This window comes from Plectropomus leopardus, chromosome 18 (assembly GCF_008729295.1).
Source record: "Plectropomus leopardus isolate mb chromosome 18, YSFRI_Pleo_2.0, whole genome shotgun sequence".
NCBI classification, from domain to species: domain Eukaryota; kingdom Metazoa; phylum Chordata; class Actinopteri; order Perciformes; family Serranidae; genus Plectropomus; species Plectropomus leopardus.
Genome location: NC_056480.1, coordinates 7,805,162 through 7,831,360, shown reverse-complemented (window position 1 = coordinate 7,831,360; position 26,199 = coordinate 7,805,162). Strand labels below are relative to the sequence as shown.

Genomic DNA, 26,199 nt, shown 5'->3' with positions numbered 1-26,199 from the left:
ATTTTTCTGCATGCCCTTTGGATCTCATTTATAAAGTTATATGGATGTGCTGTTTAGATATGGAGAAAATCAAATATCACATTTTTTTTTTATTTACCAAAAGTATTTGGTATCACTTTTCGCTGTAATAATTAGAGATTACCATTATGAGGGATGAAAATAAAAAGGTGCTTTGTAAACATTTACTTTGTATTTGGGCGAACAAAGACAAAATTAAGGCTGCAGAGAAATGTTTGTCTGAGCAGAGAGAGAGCAATGCTGTCTCAGACAAAGAGGGTTATCTCAGGTCACAAATGATGCAAGACAAGTGATGATTTTCTTTTCTTTGGTACCACTGTTGAAATTTCATGGTCTCTGTAAACATGAAAAAATATCCTAATGTTTTTTTAGGTGTGTTCTTCTCTCAGCATTGTGTTCTTTGTATTTCTTGTTTTTTTATTGGATAGTCTCTCCTTTTTATTTTTTTAAGTAATTGTTTGTTTTGTTTGTGTAAGCCCTTTCGCTTCTTGACATCTTCTGACACATTTCTCATCTGGATTTATGCAGTTTTATGTGTGTGCAAGCATAATAATAATAATAATAATAATAATAATAATAATAATAATAATAATCATTATTATTATTATTATTATTTATTATTATTATTATTATTATTATTAAACAAAGAGGGTCGTTTCAGGTCACATATTGCACAATTTCCTTACTTTTTGATGAGCAACAACTCATGGTTTGCTTTTTTTAATATAACATTTAAAATGTCATGGTATCTCATAACATGAGCTATCCTAACTGGTTCTTTTTGCAGTTTCATTTTTCTCATTATAATCATTTTTCTGTTTTCAGATTGGGGATGGGGGAGTTGAAGCAGTTCCTCCAAAAACGTCTCCATAAACTCCACAATCAGATGAACACAAACAATGTCAGTTTTGAAGGGTCTATGGCGATAATAATGTGTACATTCAGGTCCTTTTTGCTGCATCACTTTCTGCCCAGGAGGGAAATTGTATGATTTCTTTACCTAAATCACAAATGTCTCTGCAAATCAGCTCAGCTTTGCCCATTATTGTTAGAAATCATTTATTTATTTTACAGATTGTACAGATCAATTAATGTCCTGCATCATAATAATGTAGCTCCATGCACAGTGCTGGTAATACAGGGCATAAATGGATACTTGATTTGGAAAAAAGAGAATCCAAATTTGTACAGTAGAGTGAATTTCAGGCTGATTACAAAACATCAGAATACATTTTGCACAAGTGCAAATTGCACAAGTACAAAAAAGGGTACTTTGGCTACATTATGTTCTCATCTTTTCACTCACACTCAAGCAAACACACACACTTTTTTTTTTTACTCTATCTATATATTGTTTTTCTAAACCCACTCAAACCCCATATATATCTATTCACATTATTTCACACAATTTCAGGTTTTATAAAGGCAGAGCCATTTTCAATCAGCATGTATTCATGGCACACTCGCATTTCAGTAAAGGCATTAATTATAATTACAAGCACAGATCCAAATAAAAGAATTAAAGGTAGGCTACTTCAGCATTAAATTCTTTCATCCGAGCAAATAGGAATCATTTCACAACAGTGATTTACATACAGTGACTGTCAGTTTGTGAGGTGAATTAGTGATAGATGTCAGAGGTGTTTGAAATCTATATTGCATTAACACCATGTTCAAACTGCTAAAAGTCTTAAGCTTTCCTCTTTAAGGGAGACACAAGTGTGATATTTTTAGGACCTTATCAACATTTAATGTAAAACATGTTTGGAGACAACAGTTTTTGGAAATGGTCCAGTATTGAGGAAGCACTGAATCGAGTAGCAACAAAACTGGCTGCAATGTAACCACTAGGGGGTGACTGATCATCGTCAACTTATGTTCACTAAAAGTGCTTGTTTTTGTAACTGACGGACTCAGATTATTATTATAAATTTCTGACAATGTTACATTACGGATCCCCATAGATCCTTAGTGTTTGATTAACAAACATTTATTTTATCTTCATTAAAAACATTTAATTCAAAGTTGACAAAAACAAAATAAAACTCAGAGAAGCCATCCTCTTAACCAACAATAACCAACTCCGGTTTGGTTGAAATAAACCCTTAATTCAGCCAGTTAGATATGGAAATATGTTCGCTCTATACACGCTAAAATAACTGTTTATTTATATAGAGTCTGGTCGGTTTAACAACTACGATTTTGGGGCTGGTTATGGTTAAACAAAAAAGATCTTACTTTTCAACATTGGGAAGCTTTTCATAATGTTGATAGACAAAGAATAAAAATTAGAGCCTGTCAGTGGCAAAAAAAACAACAACTTATAGCACATGTAAATTGACTGTGCAAAATGCCCTGAGTAGTTACATTGCAGCCTGTTTCGCCGCTGCCAGCTACAGAAGTCTCACTCAACACTGGACCAATTTTAGAAATTGCTGTTTCCATTCGTCACCTAGACACTAAAACATGAGAAAATAGGCTCCGCGTTGAAAAATAAGTAAGTTACCCTTTAAGTTGCTTAGAAACTGGTGTATTTGGTCTAAAAATATTCTTCTACATTTAATTGTCCCTTGCTTGGTCATATTTTAGTTCTGTCAAGGATATAAAATAAAAAATATTGTGGCTGTGCAAATGCTTTTAGCAACAAAAAAAACATACATAGATTTGGCAACATATCTGAACACAGAAAAATGGACACAAGAGTTCCTGTAACTTCATCAAATGTGGGAATTTAAGAGAAGAGAAAGGTCAGTAAAGACAAAATTGCATTTAAGATCATCACACACTGAGCACAAACCGTTTCCACGTTCATGGTGTTGTGCCTCCCATCCCCCTTAGTCCATATTATAGTGTGAAAAAGTGTTTCATTTTTTCCTGAGAAAGTCGTGGGAGTAAATAACAGATTCCTGTTTCCCTTTCCTTCCAACGTTTAAATCTGGGAGACAAAACACATGATGAAATTACAACAGCAGTCAGACTAACAGTTTTCCTACATTGTACTAGCTGATATTAATGACTTAATGCTCGTCTGCTTACCTGCGTCTCACATGCTCTACCGGCCGCCATACAGGTGGATCTTTGCAAACGAGACAGTTTCGACACTGTTTTTGTGGCCCTTCTCGTAGATTACGTAGATGTACTTCTGGTCCTCTGGAGAGCCGCTGACCAGTGACGTGATGCTGGAGTAGCCGCTGGGCCCCGCCCAAATCTGCACAGCTTCTTTCTCCCAAGTTTTGCCATCATTCAACGACCAACGCAAGGTCATGTTGATTCCTGAGGGAGATGGGGCAAGAAGTTTTAGTATGGATAGCTGATGACGATCTGAAGCAAAGTGAAATTGATAGACTGTTTTGGCCTGAAGGAAATCAGCAGCAGTGGTGGAAAGTAACTCAATACATTAACTCAACTTTGAAAATTCAAAGTCAAATTTTGAGAGACTTTACTTGTGTATTTATATTTTAAATGACTATGTACCCCACTATATTTCAGAGGCAAATATTTTACAAAATTCTACTCAAGTAATTTTATAGATATACCTACTTACCATATTAAGATTTAACATAAAACTTGAATTACTGCCTCATGGCTGCATGCCTCCATGAACCAGTGATGTTGCAGTTTACATCCATGTCTGTCCAAATGTGCCATGGCCTTCAGAAGTGTTTTTAAGCAGAACATTATAATGCCGGCAGCACAGTGAAGTTTTAAGACCTTTGTATCTGGCCATTTTGGGTATAAAACATTCATAAAAGTGAAGTTGATCATTTTATAAATTCAAAATTTTATCATTTTATCAATTTATTCTATTATGTGAAATTTTGTCATAATCAGCAAAAATTAATTCTTGAGCTTTGGCCACAGACACATTTTTTGAGGTCACGGTGACCTTTGATCACCAAAATCTAACCAAAATCTAATCAATTTATCCTTGAGCCCAAGTGGACATTTGTTCTAAATTTGAGGAAACTCTCTAAAGGGCGTTTATTTGATATTGTATTCACAAAAATGAATCGTATGCAAGGTCACAATGGCTCTTGACCACCAAATTTTAATGAGTTCATTAAAGTCTAAGTGGACATTTGTGCCAAAATTGAAAAAAATGCCCTCAAGCTGTTCTTGAGATATTGCATTCAAGAAAATGAAACAGATGCAAGAGCACAGTGACCTTGACCTTTGACCACCGAAATCTAATCAGTCCAATGGTGAGTCTGTGTAAATGTTTGTGCCAAATTTGTAAAAGTTCTCTTAAGGTGTTCTTCATTGACAAGAAATATACATATGCAAAGTCACAGTGACCTTGACCTCTGACTCATTGCCACCAAATTCTAATCAGTTAATTCTTGCGGCCAACTGGACGTTTGTGCTGAATTTGAAGAAATTCCTTCAAGGTGTTTTTGAGATATTGCGTTCACCAGAATGGGACGGACAAACAACCTGGAAACATGCTGCCTCTTGGCCTCGGCTATTGCCAGGGCAAAGGCATAAAACACAATGTCAAGTTACGAAGTATAAGCGCTGGTATAGATATAAGTACCCAACAGTATTAAAAAATAAGTAAAATTAACCACAACCAGCTGTGGCAAAACATTCTAAAGGAGGGGTATTTTTATCAAACAAATACTTTTGATAAATTTAGTACATTTTGCTTTTGACTATTTGAATGCAGCTTTTTTATTTTTAACAGAGTATTTTTCTACTTTTACTTCCACCACTGAATCAGTGACAGGACATTGGAAGGGAGAAGATGTGATGAGTCTTACTGCTGTGCTCATTGGAGGGGTTGGTGAAGAAGAGCACGCCGTCTTTCTGCAGAGCTCCAGCTGCGACTGCCGGATCCTTCAGCTCGTAGTCAAAGAACAGATCGTCTATCGGCAGCGACAATCCACCGTCATTGCTGCGGACCACAATGCGACACCGACAGTGGTAGTTGTTCTGGTTCCGCACGTTGATGACGATGCTGCCGTCCGTCATCTCAACCGGCTGCAGAGGAGCAAGAGGGTTTAAACTTGATAATGTTGATACACCTTGGTATCGTTACAGTGAAGGCAATCACACAAAGGTTAAAGTGTAACTTAAATATTTTTAACCTGGAACCTATTAGTCCATGTTTTTGCATGTCTTAGTGACTAATGAAGACAATAATCTTTTAATCTGGGCCACTATTGAGCGACGGGCTGCAGCTGACAGCTGGAGAAAAAAGGCTGCAATGTAACCACTTGGGGCATTTGTGCACCATCAGTTTACCACCATGAAAAGTGTTTGTTTTTGCCAATGACAGACTCAGATTGTTATTATAAACCTCTGACAACATTATATAAAGGATCCATACAGAGGCCATCCTTTTTGTTAAAGAGTGAGATCCTTTTTGTTTAACCACAAACAGCCCCAAAATCACAGCAAACCCACCAGACTCCATTTGAATAAATAATAATTTTATCATAGTACAACACGCTTTAATTAGAGTCGAGAGAAACAAAATAAAACTCACATAAATGTCTCCAATATAAGATGGGGACATAATGGGTCATTTTGAAGGGGTCATCAGCAGGTAAAAGAAAGTCAGTTTTGCTCATAAGTCACAATGATGTTTATGCAGACTAATGATGAGCACATGACTGGATGAGTGGGACTCTCTGTGTGGAAAACTTCATAATTCTGAGATATTTTAATGCTTTTGGGCTGTTGTGAGAAACTGTAACCACTTTCTGATGTAATGAAGTCTCATCTTCAAGAGGGCAAAGGGACAAAAATGATATTATAGGATGCTAAAATGCCACATATAGCACCATTAACTTACAGTGAGCTGTTACAGAAAATATGGTCATCATGGCGCGATTCACACACGTCAGCAAACATACTTGGCACTCGTCAGGGTCAAAGTCCTGTGCTTTCTTCTCCTGGTTGTAGGGGATGCTCTTCAGTGCGGCGCCATTGTACCATTTCTGCCCGTGTGTCGTCACTCAGGATGCAGAAGACTCCGTTTCCCATCAGCGTCCCATGACCACACCACCAAACCTCCCCTTAGCTGGTTCATAGCGCTTCTGTAATGCAAAGATACAAAAACATGTGAACTCAGCACACAATTAACAAAGATGTCAGCTCAATTTTAAAACCTAAACTACATGTAATTCTTGTTGAGTCCTGAATGGAAATCCAGGTGTTGCAGCAGTACGGGGACCGAAATAAAAAGCAGACAAATAGTACAAAATAAATCATTTAAAGTAATTAAATTAAAAATCAGAATAGAAATCAAAATGGAAACAACACAAAAGTAATTAAAATCAAAATAACAAGATAAGAGAGTGACGTACTGCCAGCAAGGTATAGTGTATGACACAGTGTACACAAGAATAATAAATAATATGATTAAGTAAATTATGTTTTTCTGTAGAAATATAATAGAAACAATATAGTATACAATATAATAAAACACACTATATTAGCATATGATGTTAATAATACAGTATAACATATTAACAAAATATATTATAGTATAATAATGTTTGGGATCTAAAATTAAAACAAAAGGTTGCTTCATGTGATCAACACTTAATTTAATTAGTTAAAAGTAATGTGGCGTCTACAAAGACTACAATATCCCATGAAACAAATCATAATAATTATTCATAGTGCCCGATCTGCTGCAATCGAACAGAAGGTTTAGTGTCCTAAAATCTGGCGGAAATCAGCAGAAACATAATAACTCATAACAGCCGTACAGATGCTCCACTCAGACTGTGGAGAGGGATAAGCAACTAATTTGCTCGATTACAAAAACCCTCCAATTATATAATGATTCTGTTGCTGCAAACACTTCACATGCACTGCTGTCAGTTCATAATGCGTTCAGTGTGCTCGTTTTAACAGGCCGAAAACAAAAAGCTTCAATTTATTTTTGAATTTTTTTAACAAGGCACACATTATACATATATAACAGGTTTGTCAGTGATCTCAAACATTTTTTTTAACATTATGCATTATTTTTTCCCCCATATATTACCAATATATCTGCAACGGGTAAATATCACACAAAAATGCATGACAAAAATAACAAAATTGAATAAAAAAAGGCTTAATTTAATAGTAAAAAAGGGTGCTCCATAAAATTATTATTAGTATTAGTGCTAGTAGTATTTGTCTTTTATATGCAAAGTCGCACAATGTATAGTTGTCTATTTTCTGTTATTTATTGTATTTTGTACATATTGTCTGTTTTTTTATTTAGTAGTCTTAATATTAAGGTTAACATATTATTAAGGTTAATTATATTATTATTATTATTATTATTATTATTATTTTTTTTTATTATTATTATTAAGTGTTATTCTAACTGCATCTGTCCGTACCCAGTGAATATCAGTGTCCATCATGTCCCTGTTGGTTAGTTTTAACTTGTGACTGCTGTTCCTCTTTATGGATACAGGTCGGCTGAGTTTGGCACATTTGCCAAGTAGCAGTTTCAGAGTTTGAAGAGTTTACACAGTTTGCCAACCCTTTTTACTTTGAGCTGTTATGCTTCCTAATTTTAAAGAAAAATATGTGGCAAGCTCGAAACTAGAAGTAAGACAGTTTTCACTTCTTTATTTTGACCAAATCATGTCGATCATTTGTGTTCATAAAGCTTCATGAAATTAAAAATGCGTTTGTTTATCAGGATCCAGTTCATGCCTTGAGGAAGGCATCTGACTGAAACCTTGCTAAAAAAAATATTTCTGCAGAGATACGAGTGTGCAGATTTCATACAGTTCAATAGTTTACAGCTCCAGCCAAGTCTGATACCGTTTTTTTCTCTATTATTTAAAAATTGAATATTGCTGACAGAATATCATTGAAAGATCAATGGAATCCAAAACCACAGTTATATCTAATGCTTCCTAAAGCATAAAGGCATATGAAACAAGATATTTATGCCTGGTAGCACAAGATGATCACATTATTGCTGCAGGGAGGTTTTTGTGACTTCATGTTTCTTCAAACCCACAAAGATTTCTGCCTTTATAATTTCACTTTAACACCTTTAATCATCATGTACGTGATGTGAATGACTCATCTGACGGGATCTTATAATCACAGGAAAAACAATGTCACATGCATGAAGCGTCACTGTAATAAAGCTTACATTTTATCTCACTTTACAGCTAGAAGACAGCTGCAGTCATCACATGATGCTGTCTCATTCTCTCTCACCTGGATGCCGAAGCCCGGCCCAGGAGCAAAGTTCTTCACTCCGAGCTGGACCGACAGGTTTCGGGGCTGGCTCCAGCTGAGGCCGTCGTCCCTGCTCTCCACCATCATGGTGCTGGACGGTTGGCAGTTGTAGAGGTGGAAGCAGACCGAGTAGACCAGAATCACTGAGCCCACCTCCTCGTCCACCACCACCGAGCCCAGGTTGAGGCCGTCCCGCTGCGCCCCCATCATCGACTATGAAGGCGGTCGGGGACCAGGTGTTTCCTGGAGGGACGGAGCAGAAGACATTTCAGGCACAAATTCAGACTAATTTAATCTTTTACTCCTGATTTTATTCTAAAAAAAGACATTATTTTAGCTATTTTTGGATATTAAACTTTCCATTCATGGACCACAACTTGACAAAACTTAAAATTCTACATTTGTCTCTTTCTGTTTCTGCTTTTGAGCGTCAAGCTTTTTGTTTCAAAGCAATAAATGTGTATAAATTCAGAGAGTTTATCTTGTCAAGCAGTTGTACGTTTTGTCTCATAAAATGCAAAGATTCGAATGTGTGCACGATGTATAAAATCTTTTCTGTAATACCACTAAAATATTCCATTTGTTTGTACGTCAGTTTTTGGAGAAATGTATTACAGGTGCAAAGATTAATCAATAAAGTTATCAAGTGTCAACTTTTAAATTATTCACCAAATAATTTGAAAACTGATTAATTGGTTTGACAATTTTTTCAAAGAAAGAAAAAAAGTTCTCTGATTCCACATTCTTAAATGCAAGAATGTATGTTTATTTACTCTTCTATGACCGTAAACTGAATTTCTTTGAGTTGTGGATGAAAAGGGACATTTAAGGTCATGATCTTAAAACTTTGTGAAAAAGTGATCAACTTTTTCTTTCTTTTTTTAGTTTTCTGACATCTTATAGACCAAACAACAAATAGATTAATCCAGAAAATAACTGACAGATTAATTGACAATGAAAATTAACGTTAGTTGTAGCTCAAAAAAGCATTAATGTAAATATTTGATGTTTTTATCTTTATGCTTTCATGTCTTGTTTTGAGGTTTTGTGAGTTTTCTACTCCTTTTTTTTCTGTTTAACCGTATCTTAAAGAGCTGAGATACAAACAAACATAAACTTTAACCTCACTGCGTGTCATCACGTATTTTGTAATAAGTACGGCTGAATATTGAACCGTTTGTTTTTCACAGCCCGAAACGCATCCATAAAGCAGAGAATCAACAACAAGTACTGAAACCTGGCATCAAGTTGTGCACAAATTCATTTTCTTCTTTGCTTATTTGAGACATTTTCCTTAAATCATGACCCAGTTATTCAAAATACTCCACACACCTTGTTATGAGCAATTTTTTTTCTACCGAACTACACCCTCCAACTGTATCACTGCGCAGAAGGAAGTGTGCATCGACTCATGGACAGAGGCTCGTGCTCGTGACATTGCGAGATGTAAACATTAATGGCGTCCTCCTCGGCTGAAGTGTAACATTAACGAGCTCAGGTGAGCTCACAGTAGTTGCACACTTCCTTCTGCTCTGGTTATCAGGTGCAGTTCAGCATATAGAAAATATACATGAAACTGCTCACAACAATGTCTTTGGCTTCTCTGCAGTAACCGAGTCGCGATTTCTGCAAAGAGACATCACTGTTGAGTTTTTCAAATGTATTTTTGGCGCCGACATCTCTACTCCAACACTGTGCAACTCACACCAAAACTATCTAGATTCATAAATAACACTACAGGTAAGAGGAAAAACTGATTTTTTTGATTTTGGGGTGAACTATCCCTTTAAAGTTTTTCACTGGCGTTTCTTGTCCAATTCGTCTCTTTATGACACAAAAAGAAACCGGAAAGCTCAGCGCGGTGAAGTGATAGTTAACTACTGTTTGGAGCATCCATGTGTGACTGTTTTAGGTGCGCCCACTCTGTTAGTGCGCACAGGCTGAGTGTGTTTTTTACGTCTGACTGTTTCATGACCGTCTGGTGACGATTCTTGCCTTTGTCTGTGGACCTCCGCATTGCGATGAACTTTGCTCCTATGTCGGCGGCCGATGACTTTCTAGCCTCTGCGAAGGCCAGCAGGCTTCCTTTGGGGGTGAAGGTGAGGAGGGGGATCCTGTAGGTGTTCACCTGCCCCATGGCTCCGCTCACCCACAGCAGCTGCTCCTCATACAGCAGAGGGTCGATCTGGACGGCAGAGAAAGAAAGACGAGAAAATGAAGAGAGGCTGACTGACTGGGGGAAAGGGAAAGAGTTAAAATATCTGCTGGGAGAACCGGTCATATGAATTATCTGCAGGATGCATCAGGTGTCAGGTGACACAAGCAGGCGATGATCACGCTTTCATTTCAGGAAGCACTTGTTTTATTTGGTCTATTCCAAACTTCAAGGCTCTAAATCATTCTCACTATAAAACAGTGGTGGAATCAGGATTCCCACACATTTCCATGTACCGAATTTCAAAATTTCAATAGCTTTTCAAGGAGTACTTTATCATTTAAATTTCTAGTCTCTCATAACTGGTTATGGTTGGATGATTATTTTAACAATTACTATCATTACAAACAACAAAATTCTTTGATTTTTTAAACACTTTAAATGATTTTAACTAATTCCATGACTTTTTAAGGCCTGGAATATTAGAAAATCCATGACTTTTTCAGGTTTTCCATGACTGTCTGAACCTTTTGGAATGTGACTAATTACATATAACCTATCATTAGGTTATATGTAATTAGTTATTATTATTAGGTTATTGTATTAGTACACAATTGTGTTTTGATGAAAGAAGATTTTGTGATACTTGTACTTTGAGTATTTTAATTTATACTTCTACTCTACTACATTTTAGAGGCACTTTGTTTGACAGCTATAGCTACCAGTTTTCAGATCAAGATTTTACAAACAAAGCATGATCAGTAGTACATAACACATTTAAGATTTAACTACCTTTGAAAAAGATTTTTTAAATCCCATAATTTATTCATCATTCATCTGTTTATATTTGAATTGTGCACTTATTGACTGTTTTACATTGTGTTTTTGTAAATCCCTTTTAAACTGTTTAAAGATGGATTTCATTAGTAAATTCTTTTTATATTTTCTTTTTCATTTACCATTAAAACGTCAAATAGTCAAATACTTTGTATTTTAGTCTATTTATTACATAAAACTTTGAAAACAAATGTATGAGTGCCTATTTTAACTGTACAACTAAACGCTTTATAACTATTTCCATGAAACTTGAACACCCAAAAAAAAAAAAATATATATATATATAACAATTAAAATTAGTACTACCTTAACCAGCTTTAACTTTTGAGTACTTTTTACAGTCATAAATAATAATGGCTCAGTTATATTATTATACTCACACCTACTTTGTATACTTTGAGTATATTGTACTGATAACACTTTTTTTACTTTTGTTTAAGTGAAATTTTGATTTTTTAGTGACACTATTTCTAAATGATTTAAGTAATTCTTCCACCACTTACTATAAAAAGTACACAGGCTTGACAAAACAACAGAAACATATTGGCGCCTCAAAATCCATTTTTATCACTGAAATTAAGTTCACTTAACGCCTTTCACAGCTTTAACATGTACCCGCAGTAATGATACTGCACAGGGTTGTAGCGTATTTCTTTGATATGTTGTTGACTGTACCTGATCAGGGCTGAAAGTATAAACACCGGCAGAAAACACAGCGGACACAAGTAACGAGAGAGCAGCGAGCCGGCCTCCTGTCTCCATGTTTCAGTCACGTCCTGACACCGTTGTCTTTATTCCGACAAAGAAACCGCGATAAAGTTACTTTTGAGACGATGAGTTCAGGAATAAATACACAAAATATCAAGAAACAGGCAGAGTTATAAGCCGGAAATGCTCCCCTCTGCTCATTCGGCGTCTATCTACGTCATGTGACCAAGGCGGGCGGTCACATGACTAGCGTCACTCACCAAAATAAAACAAGGAAACTATAAAAACTACAATTTAAAAATGTTTTGTTTGAAGTAGAAGTAATGCAAATAAAAAATATAAACGTTAAATTTATATAAAGTTTTTTAATAAAATAAAAGAATGATTTCGAACACAATTGGTATTTGTTTCTATTAAATAATATTTATTTTGTGAAAAAATACTGTATATATTTTATTTTTTTTCTTTACTTTCCTTGTGCATATTTCCATTAAAAGTTATGCATTTTGTTATTTCTATGACTGATTATCACTGTTAACAAAAATATTTATATATACATTTTTTTCATAGTGATTCACACTGTTTGAACAAATCTATATATGTTTGTGGAACTCATTTTTACCAGATGAATAGCATTTTAACAAAAATATTTTAACAAAAGAAAAGTTATTCAAAGTCTTATGTACAATTGTAATTCATTTATTATTTACTTGTGATTTATTTTGTATTTTTATGATTATCTTTTTAATAGTTATGCTCAGTTATATTGGACATTTTTTATTTTTTTTATTTATTTTTTGACACAAAAATGTACCTTATGCAGTCAATGAATTAGGTTTAAATGTTTGCTTTTACATTTCTAATAAAATATATATGTGTATATATATATATATGTATATATATATATATATATATATACACACATCAACTACTTATTTGTTTTTACTGTTGTTTATCATCTTTCAAGACACCACTGTTAGTCTTACTTTTTCCTCATTTCATCATGGTTGTTATCACAATGTGTCATTAATTTCAGCTGATTTATGCATTTAATTTTCTGGTTATGCTCAAAAGAGCACAACAACAACATGTACCCACATGGGGGCAGAATTTCTCTAAAACAACACACATACCACCTTCAGTATTACAGCATTAAGTCATGCACAGCACACAATATTATAGTGCAGTTTAACACTTTAAAATTCCTTAAATTGTCAGACCAATTTAATTTTCATTAATAATCAACTTAAAATGTGTGTTTATAATCATGGTAACAGGGCATAACACTTAAAAAATCCTTTTAAAAAATGTGAAAAAGTTCTGTTTTATTAGGAATCAAGTTAAAAATGTATTAAATAATCTGGTAATTAAAAATAATTATGACGACAAGTTTTTTAGGTTGATAATGTGTTACGATAAAGTGTTATGTACTTAATTACCATATTTATAAACACGTTTTTAGTTAATTATTCACAAATTGTCCATATTATTTAAAAGGAATTTTAAAGTTCTAACCATGCAGTAAGTCACTTTAATTGAAGAAATGCCTTTGTTAAAATACATTTAAAATCAACTCAAAATTGTTTAAAATGTAAAGTATAATTTCAGTGAAATTAAATACAGCAGGTTGACACAAAAAGAGTTTCACATTTAAGCAAAAGTAGTTTATTTCAATTTTATTTGTAGACTTGAATCCAAAATTTGCAAGAGAAACGTGTTTGAATTAGTATTTCTTGTGTGACCCTCCACTGATCCTCAACTATCCTTGGACTTTATGAGTTAATGTGTGACAGTTCCAGTAAATCAGGCTTTGGCTCCTCTCCATAATTACCAGTGAAAGACAGACTTTAGTCTATGTCACAACATCACAGTGGCAAAGGTCCTGCCTTAAAAATTAAACTTGAATAAGCTTTCATTTCATTTAATCATCCTCTGCATGTACAACAACGTCTGTTCACCTCCTTACTGAGAACCACAAACCACATTCCTGTAGTCATGAGGCCGAGCTGATCTGAGTCACGCTGAGAGAGAGAGAGAAAGAAACTCTGCTGAGACTCATCTGAGTGTGAAAGTTGCATACGCCACAGTCTGTGTGTGTGCAATAATATGTACGTTGTTGCTCTTGAGGGATTTACTATGTGGACTAAAAAGGGAATACTATCATTAAAGTCTTGTTGACGTGATGGACTTTAATCTTAAATGCAGGTAAGATTTGCTTGATCATTTGATATATGGCGTTAGTTCCTTTTAAGCTGGTTTTGGTTTCAAGACTTCTGAAATGAATCATGGGTAGCCACAGAAAAGCTCTTTGAATGGTTATTTATACACAACAAAATGTGACATGGCTACCTCTTTTGGTATATTCTTGTGTCCAATGAGAGCTTTTAATTGCATAATGATATTATGTAGATATATTACTGTTATTATGGCATCCCTGCTCTGTGTGTATAAATATAACTGAGCCTTTCTGCAAGAATTGCTCAATAACAGTGTTACAGGGGACATTTTTTTTTTATACTTTTAACACTTTAAATACAATTTCCTGATTAAACTCACATACTTTTACTTAGTAACATCAGGACTTTTACTTGTAATTGAGTACTTTTACAGTGTGGTATTAGTACTTTAACTGAAGTATAAGATCTGAAAACATGTAGCACTGCTCAAAAGGTCAACATATTAACTACTACAAATGCAAAGTTACTAGGTTGAGCAGCATGCAGCATAACACATATGGGTGTAAAAACAAGATGCAAATTTAAGATAAGAGATTGCAAGTTGAGTTTTTGCAAATAAGCTCAAGACATCGTTGTTGTTTCCTCTATTTAGTGGTGAAACACTGCTACCTTATGTTTGCACGTGTGAAAAACATGTTTTTTCTGCTCAGGTGCAATGTAAACAGACATTGATAAATTTGCCTATAGACGTATAACTTTATTTACATGCATGGAAATGAAATTTAGAGTGTAGTTAAAGGCGGAGGGAAATGTGCAAAAAAAGAGGTTAGACTGAGGGGGGAAGGTGATATCACAACTGCGGTGTTGAGTTTTCACACTCAAGTGCTAAAATGTGGCGCGAGTATGTGATAGACAGAGAACCAGAGAGCGCCAGCTTGGACTATAAGTAGCATTTCTTTAGTTTCATCACAAGACTAAACTTCTTATCCTCTGTTAACAGACTGAGCCACACTGTCATGATAAAACATGACGTTCAGGACGTTTTACTCTAAAGAAAGCACAGATATCAGCAACTCTGAAGGCTCATAAAAATGCAAATTCACTTAAATCTACTCCTCTGAACTGAATCTACCCAATAAGAGTGTCATGGCCTCTTAATGTTCTGCCTCTGCCAGCAGATAACACCGTCACCATGTCACTGTTGCAGTAAAGGCCGTCAGAGCTGAAAGCAGAAGTGAGCTGGTTTACTTCAGGTTTTGAGACTTTCTGCTGGTCCGTAAATAAACTGTGAACATGTTTGTCAGAGATAACGGCCGTGGTTTATGTGAAGGGCTTTTTTAGGAAGAGATAACTCCTCTGGCATGGCTGTTGTGCTTCTTTAAGCATGACATGCAACATATCTGTTAGGACAGTTTGTGCCCACATATCAGAGCTCAAGAACCCTTCACTGTTACCATTTTTAATGGTTTTTAATGAATTTAGTAAAATCATTCTTACGTATATAACATTATAAGGTAATGTTACAGATAGCCTGCAATATTTTTTTCATATAATGGAATAAGTGTCTTTAAGTTGCTTTGGTTCAGTTTTCACTCCAAACAGTTATTTCATGAAAAAGCAATGTTAATTCACTGCTTTTAGCCAATGCTAACTATTTAAATTGTCATCCCTTAGACTACTTTGTGCCAACTAATCCAACTATTACTTTAGCTAACATTTAGCAAAAAGTAGTAAAAGATAGTAATAGTCTGCCAACTATTTCAACTGTGACGTTTTAGCTATTTCAACAGTTTATGCATTAGCCAATCATTTTTGTGGCCCTATCTGTTACTTTTAACAATTTCAACATTTTATCCGTTACTTTTAGCTGACTGTTTCAACTGTTTTGTGACTTTTTAGCTATTTCAGCTACTTATCTGTTACTTTTAGCTAACTATGTCAACCTTTTTACTTTTAGCTAATGTTAGCTCTTTCAGCTATCTATCCGTCACTTTTTAAATCCGCTACTTTTAGCTATTTCAACTGTTAATCTGATATTTTATCTGTTTTTTAGCCTAATTTTAACGTTTTCATCTGTTTACTCTTAGCTAACTAACGCTATGTTAACACAACCTGATATTGTTACTTTAAGCTGACTATTTCTTCTGTTTTGACTTTTTAGTTATATCAACTATTTATCTGTTACTTTTAGTTAACTGTCAACCTTTTATTTGTACTCTTAGCTGTTTAGCCATCACTTTTTAAATTGTTTTTCTGTTACTTTTAGCTAACTATTTCAACCGTTAATCTGATATTAAGAGCTTTTAGTAATAGTGCTTATTATCAGTATTTCATGTGTTTAACCTACTTTTAGCTAAATATTTACTGTTAAACCATTACTTTTGGCTAATTGTTTTATCATAACTAACTTTTATCTTGGGCTTACTTTTTCAACTGCCTTTGTTTAACAATTTAAACCATTTATCATTACTTTCGGCTAACTATTTAAACCTCTCTGCTCGCTTGCTAACGTTAGCTTTTGTCACACACTCTCAACTCTCAGGTTGATGGATAACTTTTATTGATAGCAGATTAACTACTTAATTACCTGAGCCTCCTACGGCCCGAGGTGCACCTGTGGTTGGGAATAACTGTGCCAGGAAACGCCTCCAGGTCAATTAATCCCTCTACTTTATTTGACATGTTCGGCTATCTAAGTTCCTCCAAATTCTTACACAACGACATTGCTACTGAATAATCAGTCAGCTGCATATCAGTCATAGACGCATGAATAGGCTACTGCTTTCGAAATGTTGTAGATTTCTCACATAAACAGGCTTTTGGATTTGGTTGCAGTCCTTTCATTAGAGACTCCATTGTTTTTAACCATTTAACACCTGGATCAAATCAATTCTGTTGTAACGCATTTAGATGCCTTAAAACTACAGAAATTGTTTTATTACTTGTCCTGCAAATTGGAAACAGAAAAACGTAAAAGGTGATGATTTTCATTTTTTGAATGAATGAATAAATAAATAAATTAGTGGGGAAATTATTAGATATGATCAAAAAACTAGGGAAAATGTCTACATGACTATAATTCTTTTATATTTAGTTTGGTTTTTAGGGGGTTTTTTTCCCTTGTTTGGGGTAATTTGCTTGTAGCTTTAAAAAAAAAATTATTGCTCATTTTGGGGATATTTCTTGTTAAGTTGCTCATTGCCTTCCTCCCATGTTTTTGGAGAAAAACAGCCAATGCGCTTAGGCTTCAAAGGGTTAATGTTAACGCCCAGTGTGTGACTGCTGACACAGAAAACCACCACATCCTCTTTTTATATGACTCGAAATAAAAGTTTCAGGGATGTTTGGACAAAGGTTTTAGGATCTTCAGGAGCTATAAGGAACTTTTTAAATTTCAGTATTTCAGAAATTCCTGAAAACAAATTGGGAAATGTGCTTAGTCAGCATATGTTCAAATGTTCTGCTTTGAGTTAAATGTCAGATTAACTAACGCTTTGTGTCGTCTTTAGGATGTGGTTACCTCTGAGATGATGGAGGATAAGAACGGAGTTTGTCACACGATGGAGGAGAGTGATGTGGACGTGCAGATCAGAGAAACCAAAGCTCAGCCGCAGCAGGCCAACAACAACCGACCTAAATGGTCAAATGGTGACCAGCTGTTTTTTTTATTAGTTTTTATTTGGTAAACTGTACTGCAAAAACAACTATACATTACTCACAGTCATATAATATAGTTAATATTAGATAGTATATTCCATTTGTGCCAAAATGCTGTTATTGTATAATGTTTTTGTGCATTTAAAGGATACAGCTGGAGTAAAGTACTCCTTTTTAAGCTTATGGATCCACTATCTTATATTTTATTGGTGTTTTACGTGGAATGATATTGTTTTTTCCCCCCTTGTGCTAATGCAAAACATATAACAGTTCACAATTAATAGTAAATGTTTTGCACAAATGGCATAAATTGCAGGTAAGATCACTGGCTCTCTCTGGCTTTCACTTTCACCCTGAGTAAATCCTGAAATTGTTTTCGAACCAAAAGTAAAGCACCAGTCAAAATCCCATTCACAGTACTGCTTGCTATCGTTACAGCTGTGATGCCTCATAACCCAGTGCGTGTTTCAGAAACTAGTTTTTTTCAGTTTGTGTCGCTAAAGTATGACAAATCACTGTTAGATTACCACATGACCGACCCTACTGTGTACTGCACCAATACTTCTACAGCATAAAAGAGGCCTTATCAACATGTTATGTACCATAACATCAGCTTTAGAAAGGAGGCAATCATGTTATTTCAGTCTGTCTGGCAGAACCATATATAAACTGTGTATCAGCTCTGTTCCAGCTCTTCTTTGAGGTTATATATCAGATGTTTTGGGTATCATTTTATGCACATTACCCCCCTAAAAAGCCAAATTTGGGGTCGCCATAAGAATTTAAAGTAAAGTTAAGTAGGTTTGAGCAATGTTTGTGTGCACAGCATGAGTTTGTACTGACAGGCCAAGGTTAGGTCAGTGAGATTTGAGGGGTTATTTATATTTGACTGCCCTGATTTTGTGGTTTTTGTGTGTGTTTGACAGAACAGCCACTTTCCGCTGCTGACATGCAGTGTACTACAGTTTTCCTTTTATTTTCCTTTTCACATTTGATACCTCTATTTGAGTTTAAATTCAACCATTGTTTTTAAATATTTACTTTGTGTTGTTTCCTGTTATTTTTATATTTTGTGTAATATATGTGTCTTTTTTGTGATTTTAAGTGTAAAGCAGTTTGTAACGTTGGTATTGATAAGTGCTATATTAGTAAACTGTATAATCATTTTTTATAATTTTTTAATTCTTCTTCTTCTTCTTATTATTATTATTAATATCATTAGTAGTAGTAGTAGTAGTAGTAATAGTAATAATATATGTAATGATGATGATGAATATTGTGTATTACTCTTTTTTTCTTGATCGCTCTCAGGTCAGTGTGTTGTGGCGATGCCGAGCAGTTCGATGCTAAACCCGAGCTTTGGTCTCTCTCTGTGCCGCGCCAAACTGGAGAATGATGGCTTTCAGGTCAGCAGACACACACAAAACACACACAACACACACACACACACACACACACACACACACACACACACACACACACACACACAAACACACACACAACCTTCTGTGGCACTGCAAAGTTCAGATATCTTTACTTAAATCTGTGTTTAAATCATTTATTTTAATCTGCCTTTAATTCATGTTGTTACTTAATGTTTTTTAGATTCCAGTCGCAGACCTGGAGGCTCCTCTGAAGACTGTCCTGGACGTTCCTGCAGTCAGGAGATACATGGTTTTCAACTCAGCCATCTTCCACTTCATACTGGCACCGGTATTTCATCCAGCTTTCTGTCCAAACTTTTTACTCTGATCATATCCCTCTCTGCTCCTTAATCTGCAGTTTTAACTTTCATCACTTTGCTATCATTTCTTCCTCAAGCTTTTATACTTTTTATGTTTTGCCTCAAATGAGCTGTAATTTAGTTTGGATACTTGCAAAAGAGGAAAAAACAAAAAACAAAAGCAGAGGAGGTCAAAATATCTGGCCTTGTATTTTCGATTTGAGTCATTCCAGAAAAATGCAGCTATTCCCATAACGGCTCGTTTATATGGACTCTTCCTGTCTGATAAATACCGACATTCTTTCATGCCTCCAGCTGTAATGCAAGCTGCCTGGTCAAATATTAAAGTCTGAAATGTAGGGCATCATTGGGGCTTATTTTCTCAGACTTTAGTTGACATTATATTGTTTTCAGATGTTGGGTAACTCTCCACACAATCAGTTAACTGATCTTGATATGTAAAATATGTGGAGTGCCCCTTTAAGACCATTCATAGGATCTTTTAGGACTCTTAGGACCTTTTATTTGTGACTTTTACACCAAAATCTTCAAAAATGCAGATTTTTTCCCCCCAATACTTACAATTATAATGCCTGTGTAATGCAGATATAGTACAATTTACAGTGTATTTGCATTTCTTTTCTTTCCTCTACTTTTGTTTTTTTTCCTCATTCTTTTTGTTAAAAGAAAAAGCAAATATATAATACTTCCATATCCACAAGTACTCTCCTACTTACACATATACATATGTACACTTAAGTATTTACATACTCACGTATATCTGTTCGAAACTGCTTAATTTCTAATGTCAAAGATGCCATAAGTAAGAATCTTATTCAGTATCACATGCAAAAGTGTACAGCTGTTAGCTGTGAACAGCTTCTGCCTCCTGTAGAAACTGAGGATTGTTTTAATTTAATGGAAAACTTTACCCAAGAAGTGACCATTTGCAAATCAGTTAGTCACGCCATGTTACTTTGAATTAGTGAGGAAAACTTAGTTTTTCTCGCATGCCTTCACAGTAAACGGTAAACATATTGATTACACAACTCAAGCACTGTGAGTGAAACTTTAAAGTCAGACTTAAATACTGAATACTGAGTGAAATGCAAGTGTTGGGGAAGTACTGAGTTTACAACTGTATAAATGAGACTTGGATTATACTGCATGAGTTGTGTAAGAGCATTTAAAGGGATGTTTTTGTGGATATGACTCATAACTATGCACTGTGGCAAGGAACGCCTTAGGAAGTCCTTTCTTCCAACGGCAAAAACATTTTTTAATTCCTCACACATAACTAGGCTAATTTTCACGAGAAAGAAGCACTTATGATGCACTTTGTCCTGAATCTTCTGAGAATCTTTTTTTACTGCTGAGTTTTTCTGCTGTTGACCCTTTGCCCTCTGAGTTTTATTTTTATTCTTAGGTTTCAGTCCTTGTTTTCTAGGTTTGTGTTTTTTAATCTGTTTTTTTCAGTTGTTCTATCATTAGCTTTCATTCAAAATATCTTAAATAGTTGTTCCTTAAGCTGTCCTCAATGATAACACTAAGAGAATTCCAAGGTTTAATTTGTGACCACATTGATTGTGACTGTCATTGTTTTTAGATTTTTTTTTTTTTATATGTATATTGTCAAAAGCCTTGTATTTTTCTGTATTGATAATTGTTTTGAGTTGAATGTTGTGTGTGCCTCGGCACCATTGAAAATGAGGGTTCACCCTCGTGTTTTCCGAGGCTTTAAATGAAAGAAAAATGAATGAAAAATGAATGAAATATTATTAACCTCCTCTCTCTCCCTCCACCAGGTGCTGTATGTGGTGGTGTGGTGCGCTGTGTTCTCCACCCTCCACCTCTACATCACCGTCACTGACTACTGGGTCCTCTGCCTCTCTGTCAGCCTGGTCTCCATCTTCCTCACCACCGTCGTCATCTGCATCCTCCACTACAGTAACAAGGAGGTAAGGAGGGATCTGTTAAAATAAAATTAGTTTTCAGTAATACTGACATGTTTGTTTTAATGATCTCTTACCTGAATTTCGATTCACCCGAAGAGGAATCCTTTACACTTTTTTTGTGTTTGTTTCTTTGTCTGTTTCTGTGTCAGATCAACATGAACTTGGACGTTCGGTTAATCCAAGTGAATGAGAGGATGGTGAAACACAAGCTGCTTGTGGCCGTGGTTGACTGGGTGCAGTCCTGCACCGGAAATATGCAGGTTGTTCTCATATAATGCACTAAAACTGTGAGAATAGCAAGTTCATTATATGCCAGATGTTTTATAAGTTCTTTGTGCAACACATGCATCCACTTCTACTCTTGTTCAGCTGATAAACAGCTGTTAGTGTGTCTCATTTCTTAGTTTCATCTTTTTGTGTTGCTTTCTTGTTTTGGAAACAACATGTCAAGGAGAACAACACAAATATGAAAAAGAAAGATTACTGAAAGATCTTTGTGACACTTAGAGGAATGCAACAAGGACAGAAGAATCATACGACAAAACGGTTTCATTATTGATGCAACAAGATGACAATTAAAACATTTCAGCAGCCAAAACAACAAAACATGACAAAGCAAATACACACCAGTCACCTTCTTAGTCTAAAAAATATCAAAGTCAATATACCATTCTTGCTGGCTGCACTGTACTTCAAATGTTTATCTAAAATGTATTCATATATTTGATATCATAGCTGTGCACTCAAAGGGCCTCCAACAGGAAAACTCTGCAACTCTAAGGGTTTGCTCACAACAAACAGCATACAATTCATTTTCAAGATTTGTCCAGAAGGAATCTAGGGAGAAAAGTCTATTTTACTTGCAATTTGACATAAAACTAACAAAATATATATGCAAATTAAAAACTGATTTATAGAAAAAGGAAAATTTGGAGGTCAGTAAGAAAAGGAAAGGAATAAAAACATGCAGAGTGCGTCTCCACTGATCATGTAGGAGTAAAGACCTTCAGATGATCAAAAAAAATGTTTTAACTTTCCAAACTTTGAAATTTGGACGGTGATTTAATGGTCTGGAATCAGGCTGGTTCATCAGTAACAAACAACTAATTGAATAGTTTTGTGTTGGCAGTCACTAATGCTTTTGTATTCGTCTCTCTGCAGCTGTACTTTGTGTACTGGGACATGTCCCGCTGTCTGAGGGCACTGACTGAAACTTTAGAGGAGCACAGCTTTGTGGCACATGACACCCAGGTGAGTGAGTCGAGTACATCTGTCCCTCTGTTTGTTCTCCTGCTGCTTTATCGATTCTTTCCTGTGCTCCTATGTTAGTCCTCCCTCAAAAATCAATGGAAACATAATTCCAGCTAATGTTGAAAGGGTATTCTATATCTAAATCTTCTGGAAAACAGAAATTTAGTCCTCAAAGTGTGGCATCACATTTCATTACTGCAGCGTTTGCAGTGTGAGGGAAGTTTAAAGGGATCAATGTCATACTTTCACCAGAACAAAATAAAGAGGAAAATGTCGCATCTGGTTCTCGTGGTCGAGGACACGGCTGCAGACCTAGAGGTCGGAGAGTCAGATGTGGAGCAGGATGAAGAGAGACCTCTGCTGAGGAATGAGAACACAGGCAGTACCGCCTCCAGCCAGCGGGAGGGCGCCAAAATCACCACCAACTACAGCCTTGTCCCTGATGCATCGTTACCTGCTCAGGTAAAGAGACATGACGTCTGTGTTCCCACACTGAGGGAATGTATATTAGAGCCTGAGTGATATATAAACTGCATTGCTTTCATACAGATGCATCCTAATTATCAGTATACATCTGCACAAAAATATATTGCAGCATACAAACTTCATCAATTCATCTTTTTAAAATGATCATTTGTATATCAGTTACCAGCCAATCACATGAAAAAATGATGGCACTGTGTTTTCGCTGCAAACTAAAGATTTGAGAGTGTGATTTATGTGTCAGCAACACGGTGGTTAACATGTAGTTAGGTTTAGGCACATAAACCGTCTGGTTACTTTTAGGAAAAGATCTCTATCTACGGTGATAGGTTTCTACAAAAAAACATGAAAAACTCTATGACTGTAGCCTAAAAAGCAGCTGGATATACACTGACAGGTCGCTGCAAAACCCTCATGATAGAAGCCTAATAAGTCAGTGGAAAAACAGACAGGTCACTACAAAACCGGCATGATTGTAGCCTAAAAAGCTGCTGGAAAAACACAGATGGTTTGCTACAAAACACCTCTGACTGGAGTCTAGAAAGCCGCTGGAAAAAACACACACAAGTCACTCAAAAGCCTTATGACAGGAGCCTAAAAAGTCACTGGAATAACAGACAGATCGCTTCAAAACATCCATGATTGTAGCCTAAAAAGTGATTGGAAACATAGTGATGACTTACAGCAAAACACCCATGATTAGAGCCTAAAGGGTCAATGGAAAAACTGACAGTTCACTACAAAACACACATGATTATAGACTAAAAAGCATATGGAAAAACATAGACAAGTTGCAACAAAACACTCACAATTGTAGTCCAAAAAGCTGTATGAAACATAGTGATGACTTGCTACAAAACACCCATGATTTGAGCCTAAAAAGTCACTGGAAAAACAGATAGGTCAGTACATAACATGCATGATTATAGTCTAAAATGCATATGGCAAAACACAGACCGCTTGCTACAAAACACCCATGACTAGAGGCCAGAAAGCTTTCAGAAATATAGCAATGACTTGCTACAAAACACTCATGATTGATTGTAGCCTCAAAAGTCGCCACAAAATACTCCCATTGGAGTCCAAAAAGCTGGTGGAAACATATCAATGACTTGCTAAAATACAACCAGCTTTACTGTTTGTTGATCTCAAACATCAGTATGCAGCTGGTTTGTCCTGATACGATGATTGTAAGAAAAGGTGGGAGATAAGAGAGTGTCATTCAGGAAATACTTACCAAAACTCTTCTACATGTGAGTGCTTGAAGTTTGTTCTTTTGCACATTTAGTTAGATAGTTTCATCACCACCACCAGTCTCCGCCTTTTCTCTTCATTCTTGAAAGCAGGTTTCTACAACTTCTCAGTGTTCTTGTACCTGTTTGCAGGCCAAAGCCTACCAGCTTCTGATGACCTACAGTGCAGCTTATGTGAAGCTGCTGGTTACTGACAGGCTGTCGGGATCGTCACACCACCACCTACGCTCCCGGAGGAATCACTGCACCACCGCCCCTCTCTGCCTCTGCCAGTACATCAAAAAGAAGATTCTCCTATAGCAGACTTCTGCTTTGTGCCTGTGCTCCTGAACAGACAAACTGATGTGTTCCAGTATTTTCTTTGGATCAAACATGGATTATAATACTTGTTTAAGGACTTTTTGATCAAATGAAGGACCTGTTTGGAGCTTCATTCATTTTTTTCAGTTTTTAAGTCTCCAGCCTGCAGCTCCTGTATACCTGTCCTCATGCCAGCTCTGTGTTTGCTCCACACGGATCCTCGTCTGTTTGGTCCCAACTATGTCTGCCAAACACTGTCTGATCCAGCTGCTGTAAAACAATATTTGCACTCTTGTACACATGACAATCACGGCCTTCCTTACTGCTGTTTAAATTATTTGCACAGTAATAAATGTAGATTCTTGTTATTTTCTTTGCAGTAGATTCTGCAGTATTTGTCTTCGTGGTGGAACAGAAGATGGAAAGTTATTGAGTATATTTTCTCAAGTTCTGTACTTTGCTACAGTGTTAAAGTAAACTTTGAGTATTTTCACTTTATGCTACAGTATGGCTCCACTCCATTACATTTCAGAGGGAAATATTGTACTTGTGCATGTACTTGTTGCAACTTCTACTGTCTCGATAATATTCCAAGAAGCATGGAGATGGATGTTCAAAATATTATCAGGTTTATTTCTGCTGCAGCCACCGCACTAGCCGTCATTATTTCCAATCAAAGGTGACGTAGGCATGTCATGCGAGTGATAATGGGAAGGCAAGCCCCTTATATGTGGGAGCTGCTGTGTGGGCAAAACTGGGAGGTGATAGTCCACAACTTGAGCACCACAACCCAAGTGCTCTCTAGTTCCATTATATTGGAGAGAATGTAAACATCTCGACAGCTGGAGGCGACTATGGCTCAGGAGTAACACGTGTCCTTCATTGATGGGAAGGTCAGTGGCTTGATCCCTGGTTCCTCCAATCAACATGTTGAAGTGTCCTTGGGCAAGATGCTGAACCCCAAATTGCTCCTGATGCTGCGTCATCGGGGTGTTAGTGTGTGTGAATGGCTACTGAGTAGTATGGAGCACCGGGCACAGTGTGCTTTGAGTGGTCGAAAAGACTAGAAAAGCACTATACAAGTGCAGCCCCTCAAACAATCTAGACTAATTAGTAGCTCTACAGGTAAAAGGCAAAATTAGTACTGTCCCCTTAAATTGCACCGCTGGAGTTTGAATGCAGGACTTGTAATAGACTATTTTTACATTGTTTGATTGGTAGTTTTACTTAGCAGCCTACGTCTTGCACCACTGCTTGGAGGATTGACAAATGATGTGTAGACAGAGACAAAGAAAGCATGAAGGGGAAGGGAGAGGTTCTTCTTGATGCAGCTGTGTAATGATGCTGAAAGCAGGTTAACATGAATCACTGGATTTAGTTTCCTGGATATATCACCTCAAATGTCAGCAGCAACAGAACAGGACACAGTGTGTTTGTCTTTCTCACACCTTTGGTTTTATGTGTGTAGGTGGAT

General features: G+C 36.1%; 2 protein-coding genes across 2 annotated transcripts; one reads left to right on the top strand and one right to left on the bottom strand.

The window, feature by feature from the left end:
• Nucleotides 1-2,844: 2,844 nt before the first annotated feature.
• On the bottom strand, nt 2,845-12,127 carry LOC121958301 (sialidase-1-like). Its single transcript, XM_042507196.1, is given in 10 exon segments — nt 2,845-2,953; nt 3,055-3,291; nt 4,779-4,998; nt 5,877-5,969; nt 5,971-6,029; nt 6,032-6,059; nt 8,206-8,430; nt 8,432-8,469; nt 10,222-10,411; nt 11,894-12,127. Coding segments are annotated over 9 exon segments (1,161 nt in total). The 5' UTR covers nt 11,981-12,127; the 3' UTR covers nt 2,845-2,953; nt 3,055-3,070.
• A 1,745-nt stretch (nt 12,128-13,872) lies between these two features.
• Nucleotides 13,873-25,223, top strand: LOC121958246 (transmembrane protein 268). The gene is made up of 9 exons (XM_042507130.1): nt 13,873-14,131; nt 17,613-17,751; nt 19,072-19,166; nt 19,366-19,473; nt 21,289-21,441; nt 21,588-21,698; nt 22,600-22,689; nt 22,942-23,151; nt 24,558-25,223. Exons 1-9 carry the CDS (start codon nt 14,126-14,128, stop codon nt 24,723-24,725), a joined length of 1,080 nt encoding a protein of 359 aa, XP_042363064.1. The 5' UTR covers nt 13,873-14,125; the 3' UTR covers nt 24,726-25,223.
• Nucleotides 25,224-26,199: the final 976 nt, after the last annotated feature.

Coding starts and splice junctions, on each gene's coding strand:
- LOC121958246 (XM_042507130.1), top strand. Junction 21,442..21,587: donor TCCACTACAGTAACAAGGAG/GTAAGGAGGGAT, acceptor TTTCTGTGTCAG/ATCAACATGAACTTGGACGT. Junction 21,699..22,599: donor CCTGCACCGGAAATATGCAG/GTTGTTCTCATA, acceptor GTCTCTCTGCAG/CTGTACTTTGTGTACTGGGA.